The sequence below is a fragment of the Pan troglodytes genome, chromosome 6 (assembly GCF_028858775.2).
Source record: "Pan troglodytes isolate AG18354 chromosome 6, NHGRI_mPanTro3-v2.0_pri, whole genome shotgun sequence".
Lineage (NCBI taxonomy): Eukaryota > Metazoa > Chordata > Mammalia > Primates > Hominidae > Pan > Pan troglodytes.
Window position 1 is genome coordinate 96,214,361 of NC_072404.2, and position 14,747 is coordinate 96,229,107.

Sequence of the window (14,747 nt, forward strand, 5' to 3'; positions counted from 1 at the left end):
TCTATAGATCACAATCAAAGATGTTTAAAGGCCAGTGGTCTATGGAATTGAGTTCTGTGTATGAACATGTTACTGACCCACTTTGGTAGAATTGAAGCAATTATTTAATATCTTAGTGTCTGTTTCCTCTATTGTATATTCAGCTCAATTTATATCCATTTCCCTCCTAAATACTTGGAAGTATGTTGCTTTAGAAATCAAGAACATTCCTTAAACTGCTCTGCGTTCATTAGATAAAGCATATGCTTTTCTTGGGTTGTACATAATTCACATTCTTCCAGTGAGTATAATGTTAGCACTTTATTTCATTGGGCGATTGTTAATATTGCTGCTGGTTTTCTGACTTTCTCTTCAGAGGTAAAACAAAACCCACTGCAGAGATAAGAGTAAGCTAATATGGAAACAGAGTTATCGCGTTTCCTCCACTTTATCTATTCCTGCATAACAAACTTCTCCATAACTTAAAGGCTTAAAACAATACCTCTTTATATTATTATCTGTTACAGTTTACAAGTCAGGAATTCAGACAGGGCTTGGTTCATCTGCTCCATGAGGCTGACGTTCTTTCATGGTTTTAAGCAGAGACTGAGCTGATCTCGAAGATCCATGATGCTTTCACTCTTATTCCTGGCATCTTGGCAGGAAGCCTGTCCATGTTGGCTCCTAATGAGCATGTTCCATAAAAAAAGGAAGTAGAAACTGGCTTGGCCAGGAAACTGGTATAGCATAATTGGTACCATACTTATTTATCGAAGCTCAGATTCAATGGGAAGTGCACAGACCCCACCTCTCAAAGAGTCTGTGATCATTTTAATTATGCCACACTTTCCAAATCGCCAATTAATCCATTACTGCATCTTATCGAGAATTACAGTGACTTGACACAATCCCGTATAATACCAAGAAGTCACCCCAACTGGAAAGTACAGCCATATCAATTCCAAGTTAATTCTCTGTCAAGAGAGTAGGAGAAATACATTACTTTGGAGTCTAGGAGAGCCTCCTGATGGCAGCCAAAGTGGTTGATAGCAGAAAGAGTATTGGTATTGAATTTTTAAAGCTGACCCGTTGCTCCACAAAACTGGAAAAGCATGACCACACTCAGTAGCAGACATGAAAGAATGAACATGGTTAACAACATCTTGGAAAACTGAAAAGTTTTACATATTGCTATGTGCAAAAGAGTACAATTAAAGTTGTGCCTAATTAATTATATATAGTGGAAGTAAGAATAATAAAAATAAATGAAACCTTAATTTTTCTCCATTAAGAATACCCATGGATCAATGATTCCCAGATATTTGTATATGAAAAATAACTCCTTTGAAATGGAGATGCCCTGGCCCCACCCATAGATATTCTGATTCATGTGGTCTGGAGCAAAGGCCAGAAATCTGGTTTGTAACAGACACCCCAGCTGTTTCAATAGAAGTGGTCCAAAGAAAATATTTTGAGAACCTCTACCTAAAACCATCCTTGTCTGCTTCATCCACTGATATCAGTGCAGTCACTGCAGGGAGGTTCTCTAGCCCATCAAAGAGGAAGCAGGGTTGCAGAGAGGGAGTGACATTCTGAATTTCCACCCTTTGCTGCATAATACCAGTGGCCACATTCACATGCAGTGATTTCCCAGGCTCCCTCTGGAACTTTCAGGGAAGTCATTTCCAGCATAGAAGAACCTGGCCACTCAGAAAACATTCACTAAAAGTGGGCATTCTCCTTCTAATGGCAGTATAACTCACAGACCTTGAAATCCTAAACTCGTACTTTTAATTCTACTCCCACACCCACACACATAAGCAAACATCCTTTGTATATGGATGAAAAACAGGTCATTTTTATTCTCTTCTGCTCTAGAAGCAAAAGAGATTCCCAGAGTTGGTTCCTAAGGACAGGCAATCAATAATATATGTTGGGAATGTAAGTAGAACTGCATAATATTTAAAGAGACAAGCTGGAAGTACACATGAAGTTACATAGCATAAAACCCTATAGGAGTCATGCAGGTGAGAATATTGGCACTAACATGATTTTGTATCAGCATAGACTGGGGAGAGAAAGGTGAAAAATGAAGTGTGCCCCATAGTCTTCAGAGCTATTATGTACCCAGACTTGGTCCTATAAGGATATGTGTCTCTTGCTCATGGTAATTGTTCAGATGTATGTATGTCATTATCATGAAGATCAGCCAAGAAACTTCGACTACCCAATGATGCCCAGATTTTGGTCCCCAAGGAGCTGTAGGCATATGGAGATTGATTTTCTCTGCCAAGACAGTCACTTGTCTAGGTGGTAATGTGTGAACTGTTCAATTAATACAATTACTTATTATCACAAAGTTTTTTCACATTATAAAAAGAAAGTGGTAGTATAAAAAGATTACGTGAACACTCTTCTAGAGTCATGGCATCATTTTCCATACAGCTACAACCATAGAAAGCAAGCACATGAGACCAGACTCTGGCCTAGTTAGCAAGGGGCAATGGCCTAGTTAGCAGGGGGCAAGCCATTGTTGAAGTCTGAATATGACTTTATAAAATAAAAGCATAACATGTAATGCCCAAGCTTCTTCTCTATAGTTCAGCCCCCAAAAAACAGCATCATGTGCCTGTAATCTAAGCTCAGGGAACCCCACATGACACTATGTACTAGCCTGGCCAGGAGAATTAGCAAGGTATTTGGTAATACAAACTGAATTGATGGTCTTTCTTGCCACAGGTATATCATACACGTAAATCTTTAATGGGCAGTGCAGGAAGAACTAGAGTATTCAGCAAGTCAAGCCAGCTGCTTTCATGGAGAATATACCCAAAGCATCTAAACCAGATAAATGTTAATCTATTTTTCCCTTTAGAAAGTTCACAGAAAAGAGGCCAGTCACAGTGACTCATGCCTGTAGTCCCAACACTTTGGAAGGCCAAGGCAGGTGGATCACCTGAGGTCAGCAGTTCAAGACCAGTGTGGCCAGTATGGCAAAACCCCATTTCTACTAAAAAAATACAAAAATTAGCCAGGCATGGTGGTGTGCAGCTGTAATCACAGCTACTCATGAGGCTGAGACAGGAGAATTGCTTGAACCCGGGAGGTGGAGGCTGCAGTGAGCCGAGATCATGCCACTGCACTCCAGCCTGGGAGACAGAGCAAGACTCCTTCGCCCTCTGCAAAAAAAAAAAAAGTCCACAGAAAAGATAACTATTGGGTACTGGGCTTATTTCATCACTTGAAATCTGTGCAGCAAACCCCTGTGACACACTTTTACCTATGTAACACACCTTCACATGTACCCCCAAACCTAAAATAAAAGTTAAAAAAAAGAAAGTCCACAGCATTCCTGAGAATCTCATTCCATTCCCTTTTACTCCCTTTGTCATTGTCAATGGAAGAATAGAGTCTCCAGCTGCAATAAGTAACTCTACATGTATTAGAGAATTGATGTTTAGTACCTCTCCTTTCTTCTATGTAACACTGTCATTGTGTTTGTCTCACAACTGCTTTTCTCCATCCCTTAAATCATTCTCTCTTTATCTCTAATATGTTGCTAGGTTTTCCCCTAGTAAATATAGCCCACCTTCTTTAATAACAGTGACCACAAATATCAGAGCTGGGAGGGCCACTTTGGAACATTTATTCTAATAACCACATTTCTAGATGAGAAAACTAGGGCCCTATCTACTAGATACTTTAGGAATTTGATAGCTAGAGTTATAGATGAAACTCTCAAAGGCTGCTATATTGTTCCTCTGGCCTCCCTGAATTTGCTGCCTCAGCTCAGTTACAAAATTCAGCTCATAGACTATTCTGACAATGAGAATGTTAGCATCTGCAAATTCAATGTTTTTTTTTTTTTTAAGTTAAAAGCTTACTTTTCAGCTCTATACCTGATGGCATCTAGTTCTATCAGCATGGGTACAGACTCGTTCATGTAGTCCCATAATGTTCATGGAGTCCCATAATGACACTACGTAGTAGCCTGGCCAAGCAAGTTAGGTTTGAATGTGGCTAGAGGAAGATGAATAAAAGTGAGAATAAGAGGCGAGGAGAACAGAGAGGCATTATAAGGATATTTACTCTTTGACTGAAAGAAATGAGAAAGCACTAGAAGGGTTTCATCAGAGTTGTGGTATGACCTGACTTTAAAAGCATAAATTTTGGCTGTGTGGGCAAAATATAAAAGAGGGAGCAGTCAAAGAGATCATTTAGGAGGCATAGTCCAAATGGTGGTGGTTTAGACCAGAGTGAGAGATAGCAGTAGAAGCCAATAAAGTGTTCTGATACTGTACATAACTTAAAGGTGAAGCTAACAGGATTAGTTCCACAGAAAGGAGACTAAAACTAATTTTATTAGAGTTTAACACTTTTGGTTTTAGACTTTTGTCCCTAGGCATAGTAGCACATGCAACTCATATTAGTTATCTGAGCCTCAGGGTGAAAAAGTTTCTGATCCTTGTCTGAAAACATATTTTGATAGAAAAGAGGAGAAAACAGTGATGTTGGGCAACTAAGATAGTGAAAAGAATGCAGGATTGGTAGAAAAGCACAGAAAAATGAGCCTTTTCATTTACCAATTATTTATTGGGCATCCCTCTTTGTACTTTTTGAGGGAAGGAGAAGAGAGTAAATTTTTATTTTATTTTATTTTATTTTATTTTATTTTATTTTATTTTTTGAGACGGAGTCTCACTCTGTCCCCCAGGCTGGAGTGCAGTGGCACAATCTCGGCTCATTACAAGCTCCGCCTCCTGGGTTTACGCCATTCTCCTGCCTCAGCCTCCCAAGTAGCTGGGACTACAGGCACCCGCCACCACGCACGGCTAATTTTTTGTATTTTTAGTAGAGACGGGGTTTCACCATGTTAGCCAGGATGGTCTTGATCTCCTGACCTCATGATCCACCCACCTCATCCTCCCAAAGTGCTGGGATTACAGGCATGAACCACCATGCCTGGCCAAGAACATGATATTTTAAAGCAACATGATGTGGCAACAATGGAGGGAAGTATTTAGTTGAAGACTGATGGTTTGAATGTGTCCTCCAAATTTCATGTGTTGAAAACTTAGTCTCCAAATTGGAGGTGGTGTCTTTGGGAGGTAATTAAGATTAAATAAGGTGATCAGGGTGGGGACCCCATGATGGGACTGATGGATTTAACAGGAGAGGAAGAGAGACCTGAACTAGATGCTCACTCTATCTCACCATGTGATGCCTCTCACCATGTCATGAGACAGCAGGAAAGCCCTCACCAGACGCCCAGTGCCATGCTCTTGCCCTTTCCAGCCTTCAGAACCATGAGCTAAATAAATGTCTATTCTTTATAAATTACCTAGTAAGTGATATTCTGTCACAGAAACAGAAAATGGACTAAGACCAAGTGCTATTTCTGTTGGTAAAGTAATGAGTCATTAAAAAGGGTCATGACATATCTTCTTTTTCCATAAATCTTGTCTCACAAGAAAAGAATCATTGAATGAAGAAGTCATTGCTTTCATACAGTTCTACTCCCCATTTGGAAACTAAATCTTGGATTTGCAGATTTTTATCCCACAGCATAATGAATATGATGATCTTAAATCTACTGTTAACAGTTTAAAACCATTATTTGGGTCATAAAGAGGAAGCAGTCACTGAGAATTCAGTCTACATATTTTTTCTTTTTTCTTGTTTTTGAAGAGACCTTTTTCACTGACAGGATCTCATTCTGTCACCCAGGCTGCAGTGCAGTGACATGATCCTAGCTCACTGAAGCCTCGAACTCCTTGACTCAAGTCATCCTGCGACCTCAGCACTTGAGGCACATGCCATCCTGCCCAGCTAAATTTTTTTAGAGATGGGGTCTTGCTACATTGCCCAGGCTGGTCTCAAACTCCTGACTGGCCTCAAATGATCCTCCTACTTTGGCCTCCCAAGGTGCAGAGATTTCAGGCCCAACCCACTGCACCAGGCCCAGTCTATATTTCTTAATAATGAATTATTTGCCTTCCCCTGTGAAATCTCTGACATAGCAAGAATACCAAACCAATGAGTAGTAGTAGTGTCTTCATCTGCCCAGATAACATCTATTATTCAATCACCAGATACAATTCTCCTGAAATGGAACCAAGGGACCCTAGCACAAGTAAAATTAAGATGATGAGTAAGAAAACAGATTCAATGACAAAGCAGGACACAAGACAACAAACAGTTGGTGGAAACTGGATTCCATGACCATAATAGTAAAATATCTAAACAAACAGACTTCCTGGGAAAAAATTATTTGGGGTCATCAGAAGCAAGGAAATGGAACAGATGGAGCAAACTGGAATGTCTGTTCCGTTGAAATGTTTATTTTTTTTTTCTGAGACTGATGCAAAGTAACACTGCTAAAGTAACACTGATTCTCAGCAACCAGTCTTAGCCACTAAATTGACTAACAGACTTGGCATCCATAAAAATCTATTAAATAAATATATTTAGCATTGATTGAGGGTCCAATTATCTGAAAAAATACAATAATTTTCTCCAAAGTCTGGCTAGCCCATGCATTACTGGTGGAAGAGAAGTGGATTTTGCAGAGCAAGACAAAGCTGCCACTTGGTTACATTGATCTTCAACGTTTCACCAGTTTGTGAAGCAAAATATGCCTTTTGATGGCTGTGAATTACCCTTTTGTGATCAATAGTGGAATTTATAAGGTCCTTTTCCATTTACCTTAAATTTTCACTTTGAATGGCAAAAGCACACCTTATCCTAGAGTATCCAATAGTTACTACTTACCCCAAGTCCCAGGAAAGCCAAAAATAGGGCTACATGCCTCTTATGTCTAGTAGAAAGGATGATTATAGAAATGTGCTTAACCACACTTAAGAAAATGGGCTAAACTTACACCATTAAAAATCTCATGAGGATTTCATCAGAATAATAGAAAAAGCTCATCACAAACATACACACAGAAATGATAGTACTTTGCCCTTCCACATATTTTACTACCTTGGTGAATAACAGACGGGCTAATATGGGAGGCATATGTGAAATATTTATGAAGAGCAAAGTAATTGAGATAATAAGCTCATAAAACAATAATTTTCCCTACTATATTCAACAGCATGTGCAAAAATGAGAATTTTCTTCATAATAAAATGCACCAGCAGAAGCTACCGATGAAATAATAAAAGAGAAGCAGAAAAATATAAGTTAGAGTTCCCTTCGACACATTAAAAAGTATTTAGGGGAAGAAGTAGTTGCAAAAAGAGTCTCGTGGGTATATTTTGCTGTTGCTATTTCTTGTAAGAAGACCTTGAATTTGTATTATCTTCCTCTCAAAGAGTTTAGACATAGGTTGCTCCTTTGAATGTCCCTATGAAGGGGGTAGATGAAACAAAGTTGTTCTATTAACTTCCATGATGATGTCCATGGGGTACATAGTAGATGACTATTTTATACTAGAACTTGAGGATTTTCCATGCAGCTATCTTTTGCAGACTCTGTCCTCCTTACCTAGGCAAGATATACCTAATTTTTAAGAAATTAGAATGCAATGGGCAAGTCGACTCTAAGAGTGCACTCCAAAGCATAGCATTACATCAAGTTCCATAAGAGGACAGGGAACATCAGAGTAGGTTTCAGATACAAACTTAAGAGGGGGTATTTGAATCCCAGGCCTTAGTTCTCCTAGACTTATCCCTGTGACACATTATTCCTCTTCAATTGCTAAAATTTCATTTTTAGCATGCACAGAAAGAATACAACTTGATCCTGGAAAAGATAAAGAGATTAGTTAAAATGTCAAAGGCAGCATGCCTGAATGGGAGCTCACAACCTGAGTCAGTTCTCTTGGCAAGGGTAGTTGATGGTCATTGTCACAATGTGGCTTGAGAAGCAAAAGCCCACCTGTCTGAAAATAAGGCTGCCCATAGGCTTCATGTTTGCTGGTTATTTCTTTAGTTTAAAAGATTATTTCCTTCTTGAAACTTCCATTGGTTTCCTGATTCTTTGAAATGCAAACATTTATATGATAATTCAGGAAATATTTATAGACAGTCTATTCCATGACCAGCACTAGGGATAAAATAATGAAACAGATAAGTAAAACCCCTGCATATTTTCTAGTCAAGGGTATAGGATGCTACACCAAAAATAATAATAAGCAAGAAAAAAGGCAGCAACAACTGGGCTAGGCTGAGTTTCAAAACTGGGTGATGTGACAGTAACTGATTGGCTATTATTTTAAATTAAGTGGCCTGATGACTACCTCTTTGAGGTAACATTTCAGATGTGGATGACAAGGAGGAGCCAGACATGAGTAGATCAGAGGGAAGAGCATTCCTAGAGAGGCAAAGGCTACTGCAAAGGCAGAAAGTTGAGAAACAGATTTGCTGTATTTGAGAACAAAAGCAAAAAGAAGGAAAAAAAATTTGGAATGAGGTGAACACAAAAAGGGGGACATGGTCCAAATTACGATGGGATTTATAAGCCAGAATAAAGAGTTAGAGCACACAGGGAAGCCATTGGAAGTGCATATGTAGGTGACTTGTATTTTAAAATACTCTCACTGCTGTATAGAGAATATATTGCAAAAAAAAAAAAAAAAGCAAGAGTGGAAACAGACAGACCAGTGGTGCAGCTCTTGCAATGATCAGGAGAAACATCATGGTGGGTTGCCCCAGGGTGATAGATGCAAAGAGAACTGGTTAGACGTAAATCTAGAGGTGAGTGAAACTGATGATAGGTTTGACATGGGGCAGGGTCGAAACAAAAAGGAATGAAACATACATTTTAGATTTTTAGTTTGGGCAATTGGCCAGATGGCAAAACCATTCACTGAGGAAAGGAAAGCTAAATGGAGGCAGGTTAGGGAATCAAGAGTTCAGCTTTGGCCACTGATTTTGAAGTGGCTTTTAAATGTACACACAAAGATGTCAAGTAGGCAGTTGGATACAAAAGGCTGCAGAAAAAGCACATATTGAATGACCTAGAGTGCTCTCCTAGGTTTCCAGTAACCCATTTTGAATCTCACTTTGCCTTTCCCTTTCTCTTACCTTACCTACATTTGATGAAGCTGGAATTAGATACAATATATGGAAATAATTTTTCTAATTAAAGTATTTATAAATAATAAAGCCCTCACATTTGGAATTATGATTATGACCACTTTCCATCAAGTATTTATCTGGCACATACTGTGTTACCAATTTCTTCACTGTAGCAGTTTCAGGAAATGCACATGACACCGTACCTGCCCTCAGAGATACTATAGCTTTTAATGGGCTCGTATTGTAAAGAAAATTGAACCTGATCCTAATAAGAAGAAGAAAAAAATCTCCAAAAGAGTTAGCATGTTGCATGACTCCAGTGTAACTTGAGGTAGCCACACAAACTTGACTTCATAGATTTTCTTACATACCTAGCCAAGCAATCGATGTAAAATTGAGGGGCTGTAGATTCCCTGGTGGTGGACCTGCTGATAGACTTCAGTGCCCCAAGTATAGTGAATGCTCCCCCACTGAATGCCATATAATCTCAAATTTCATAAATAGTTGCTCCTGTTTAAGGGAATTAATAGGAATTTTGCCTAGGTAAAATGAAAATGTAGGGGTCAATTATATATCCACTATCAAGCATGGACATTTAAACATGAAGCCAGTTTATCTGCAGGTTAACTTTGAGATATGCTCTTAAAGAATGGGACAGATGGCTGGTCAATTTGATCTGGGCTGTGATCAAGTACCCCAGAGGATCAGCTCCTACTGGTCAGAGTATATACAAATAGACAGGCCAAGGGGTTGTATGAGAGAGATCTTAAATGTAATGGAACACCATCTCTTTAACCGATTCTCTCGGCTACATGGTTTCAGTCCATAGAGAATGGGGCTCCTTGCTTTTGTTCTCATTCAGTGAAAAGAAAAAGCATTAAGGGTGAAATATATATAACTTATCTGTACCTAGATTTCTCATGAAATAAAACTTTACCAACAACAAGTTAATAGCTAAGAACTGTATCTAGGAAAACTGAGTGCCATAAAAAGAATGAATATACATATCCATACTATATAATATGGCTAGGGAGTACTTTAGTTTCCTATGACTGGTGTGAGGAATTAGCACAAACTGGGTGTCTTAAAACAATAGAAATTTATTCTCTCTCAGTTATGGAGGCTGAAAGTCTGAAAGGAAAGCATCAGCAGGGCCACACCATAACACTGTTGTCACTATTTGTCATTAACAAGGGCACCATCCCTTTGGAATATCTTTTCTGAGACCCGTTATGAAACTGAAGCTCTTAGCAACCCAGCCCTTACTAGTGTTTTTACTGAGGTTATCCACTTGAACAATGAAAATATATCAAACCAGTCTCTAAGGCAGTGGAGTTCACAGATGACGCACGGACTATATAAGGCTCATCCCTGTATAGACAGAACAAAACTAATTAAGGTACTGAAAACAGTAAATAATTTAGTAACCTATAAAAATTGCAGTGAGCTTTTGATTTTGCACATTGTATTTAAACCAGTTTATAGATTACCAAAGCTAATTTTCAACCCACAAGTGACTTCCTTCAACAATGATTATACTTACAAATTCCCCGCCAAGAGGTATAACATTAGTGGAGGTATGTTCCAGGTTGCAAACTAATTTGGAGCAGAACATATTTAGAAATTGACCTACAATAGCATTTTAACCATTTAGCACTTTCCAAAGCCAAATTAAAATGAGTTTTTAATTTAATTTTATTTTTTTTCACATTTTTTATTTCCATGGGTTTTTGGGGAATAGATGGTATTTGGTTACATGAGTAAGTTCTTTAGTGGTGATTTGTGAGATTTTGGTGCACCCATCACCTGGGTAGTATACACTGAACTCCAATTTGTAGTCTTTTATCCCTCACCTCCTTCCCACCCTTCCCCCTGAGTCCCCAAAGTCCATTGTATCCTTCATGCTATTACCTTTGTGTCCCACTTGACTAACTTTGAGTTTTCTGTCCCACTTTGTTTTCCAGCCTCTGCAAGCACATATGTGCCAACTGTGTGCAATGGGCGGGAAGTCCTCGACTCCACCACCTCATCTCTGTGATTGTGAATTGCAGTTCAGTTCTTGTGTTTTTAGACTGTTAGACAAAAGTGCTCACGTGCAGCTCCAGAATATGGAAACAGAGCAAAAGAACAACCCTAGTACCTTTTTTTAGAAACAGTACGATAAATTATTTTTGAGGACTGTATATAGTGATGTGCTAGAACTTTCTAGGCTGAGTCTAGTGCCCCTATTATTAACAATTCCCCCAGAACATGGAAATAACCATTGTTTACAGAGCTGAGCATTGGTGACAGGGTCTGACATGGTCAGTCTACTAAAAAAAAACAAAAAAAAAAAACAAAAGAAAAAAACAAAAATACGGTGGCAATATTATGTAACCTTTTTTCCTATGAAGTTTTTTGTAGGTCCTTGTTGTAACTAATTTAGGATGAGTTTCTATGTTGTATATTAAAGTTACATTATGTGTAACAGATTGATTTTCTCAGCACAAAATAAAAAGCATCTGTATTAATGTAAAGATACTGAGAATAAAACCTTCAAGGTTTTCCAGCATGGTGGATAATGGTTTGTTCTTTTTGAATAACTCAAGGTAATTTGAATATGACTTCAAATCTTTTCTACATTTAATATTAGAAGAAACTGTCTGACTGTGCTTCTGTTCCCATCTATACATACTTCAAACTCAAGTTGTTACTCTGCTGAAGAGTTGTGAGCAGGTTCAGACTTCTCTATGGTCCACAATGATCAGAAATTGACTGGTAGCAACACCATATATATCAGACCATTTCAGTGACAATACACATTTTGGTTTTCTAAAGCCACATCTGGGGGGCAGCCGAGAATTGCCCAGATAGAGATATAAGACAATGAGAGAGTTGCTATGTTCAGAATATAGAGACTGTGGCTGCCAGGGAAGATTTGATGGCTCTCATTTCCAAAAACAACCTTAATTACTATGAAATTGGCAGAATATCTCCTTATTCCATTAGAAAATCACTCTCACCATTCACTGCTGAATGAGGCAATAAAATGCAGGATATCTTATTTTCTAATTTTTTTTTCAGTAGCCATGCTCAGGCACATCGGCTTGTCACTAAACTTTAATATTTTATTAACCTACGTAAGGGAGTGAACAGGGAAAGCATGGATAAGCTAAAACTGGCTTATTCTTACTAAATACTGTCCTATTTTTATCAACCTTTTACTCACAAATCATTTATGAATGTAGGAAAATTTGCTGAGAATATATGTGTCAGATCCTGTGCCAGGGGCCATGGCTAGGGAGTGCTTTAGTTTCCTATGGCTGGTATAAGGAATTAGCACAAACTGGGTGTCTTAAAACAATAGAAATTTATTCTTGCACAGTTATGGAGGCTGAAAGTCTGAAAGGAAAGTGTCAGCATCAGCAGGGCCACACTCTCTCAGAAGCTCTAGTGGAGGATTCATTCCATGCCTCTTCTAGCTTCTGGTGGTTGCCAGCTTCCTTGGCTTGTGGCCACATCACTCCAATCCCTGCCTCCATCTTCACATCACCTTCTCCTCTGTGTCAGTTTTGTCCTCTGTGTCTCTTACAAGGACACTAGTCATTTGATTTAGGGCCAATCTAGGTAGATACTATAGGATGAGTTCATCTCGGGAGAAGAAAAAAGGCACGGCCCTTTTTTCAAATAAATTAACATTCTCAAGTTCCAGGGATTAAGATGTGGACATATCATTTTAGGGGCCACTTTTTATCCCACAACAGAAAAAAGAATGAATAAGTTGTAGTGCCTGCCTCTAAGAAGCTTAAAGACTGGAAAATATTATGATGAGAGGACGTTTGTGACACAAGGAAGACAGTGAGAGGAAAGATGAGGAGAATCAGGATATGAAGTATCCACAGGCTAAACAGTCGAGGCCTGAATAATCAAACATAATTATACTATTTTAAAATGCCTGAAAATCTGAAAATAAGTAACAGGTACACAAAAAGCCAACAGGACTGGCTTTGGAGGAAATAAAAGAGTCAGATGTTAGAAATTCTTCTTTTTCTTCTGGATGCATTTGAATCAGCAACCTAATCAAGCAATCCAAAACTCACCAGATGCTCAAAGACAATAGTGTTCACCAGTGTCTAATTCCCATATTCAAATAAGAACCTGTAATCTGGGGAGGGGAGCTTAGCTTGGATAATAGATTCAACAGCACTAAATGACAAAAAGGAATTCTGCTGTGACTGAAACTGGCAGGAGTGCTAGATAAGTGTGTTAAGAATGAGCATTGCTCAGGATAAAGGCTGAGGCAAGGCTGATGGGAGATAAACTCAGTGCTCTGATGGAATGTGACAGTCTGAAGAAGGCAATATCAGATGGGTTGTGCAGAGACATGGCTGATGCCTCAAACAATCAAACTGATTATGTATCTTTTCAAACAAGACAATTAGGCGTGTATATAAATCTTCAGAAAACTATGTTTTTGAGAGGGCTGGGTTTTGATCTATGCCCACTGTATTTCATGCCCTGAAGATATAATTTCATGCATTAACTGACAGCTCTTGTCATTTTCTTTTTCCTTGCCACAAGCTTTGTTTCCAATTGGAAGTGCATCATCTAACATGTGATCTTTGGAAATATTTTTTAAAATATTCAACATATGTATGAAAAATAGCAGCTACAAAATCTTTTACATAAGCTATTTCAAGCAAATAAGTTTTTGGTTGATTTTTTGCTCCAGTAACATTTCATCAGTTCACAATATGAAACTGGTTGAGCCAGTCCATCATTGCAAAAAACTTCCTGAATTTAAGAAAGCCAAGCAAAATGATATATCCCACTCATTAAAAAAAATATCAAGGTGACATCAGGAATATGGCAGAATAGGAAGCTCCTGCTTCTCCCTCTACCCACGAATCTACAAAAAAAAAAAAAAAAAAAAAAGCATCTATTCACAGATCAATTCCCTCTGAGAGAAAGTTAGATACCAGCTGAGAGACTCCTACCCACCAGGCAACTGAGAAAACACCCACATCAAACAAGTAGGCACACTCAGACACAGAGTCTCCCCAGGCACTGCGCCATAAAATCTTGAACGGAATCCCCAACACCCAGCTTCTCCCTGTGGAGAGGAGGATTTGGACTCACATATAACATCCTAACTCTAAGAATTCCCTTGGCTTGACACTTAATTCACCAATTCTGGGAGGAGAAGGGATTAGACATAAAAGTCTCGCTAGACCACAGTGAAAAAGCATCAGTGTTACACAAGCAGGCAAGCACTTCCAGTGGCTTCATGCCCCAGGAGAGGTGCAGAAAGAGGCTTTAAAAATGTAGCCCTTTGTCTCCCTGGAAGGGACACATTCTCCCAGTGTTTAATTGGCAGCCTGACTTGTAACTAACTTGCTTCAGGGAGTTAAAGAACAAATAACGCACTGGCAGTCTGAGAAGCAGATCAGCATTTCTTAAGGTTTCCCCTCAGTTCACACCAGCAATAACTCCAGGTCTATTAATCTATCCTGGAAGGAATTTGTTCACACACCGAGCACCCCAACTTTTACAGCTTTCACCCAAGGGACTACATCCTAAACCTTCCAGCTCTGGGAGGAGAGGGGACTGGCATATATGTTTCTGTGGACCAGAGGAAAAAGGCAGTGTTTTATACAAGTATGCAAACATTTCCAGAGCCTTGGTCCCACAGGAGCAGTGCAGAGAAGGGGCTTAAACTCAGCCCTGTTTCTCTCAAGAAGGAGTTTATAGCATACTTTTCCA

At 38.9% G+C, this 14,747-nt stretch overlaps 2 protein-coding genes across 6 annotated transcripts in view; one reads left to right on the plus strand and one right to left on the minus strand.

The window, feature by feature from the left end:
* GRM3 (glutamate metabotropic receptor 3) overlaps window positions 1–11,360 on the plus strand; it is a 218,763-nt gene extending 207,403 nt beyond the window's left edge. For all 3 annotated transcript variants that reach the window (XM_001161278.8, XM_054687620.2, XM_063815435.1), the window contains one exon: window positions 10,970–11,360. In XM_001161278.8, the coding sequence (XP_001161278.2) occupies window positions 10,970–11,043 (74 nt within the window). In that variant the 3' untranslated portion in view covers window positions 11,044–11,360. The remainder of the gene's footprint in view (window positions 1–10,969) is intronic.
* Window positions 1–14,747, minus strand: part of ELAPOR2 (endosome-lysosome associated apoptosis and autophagy regulator family member 2) — a 230,694-nt gene that overhangs the window by 24,738 nt on the left and 191,209 nt on the right. The gene's annotated exons all lie outside the window — the stretch shown is intronic.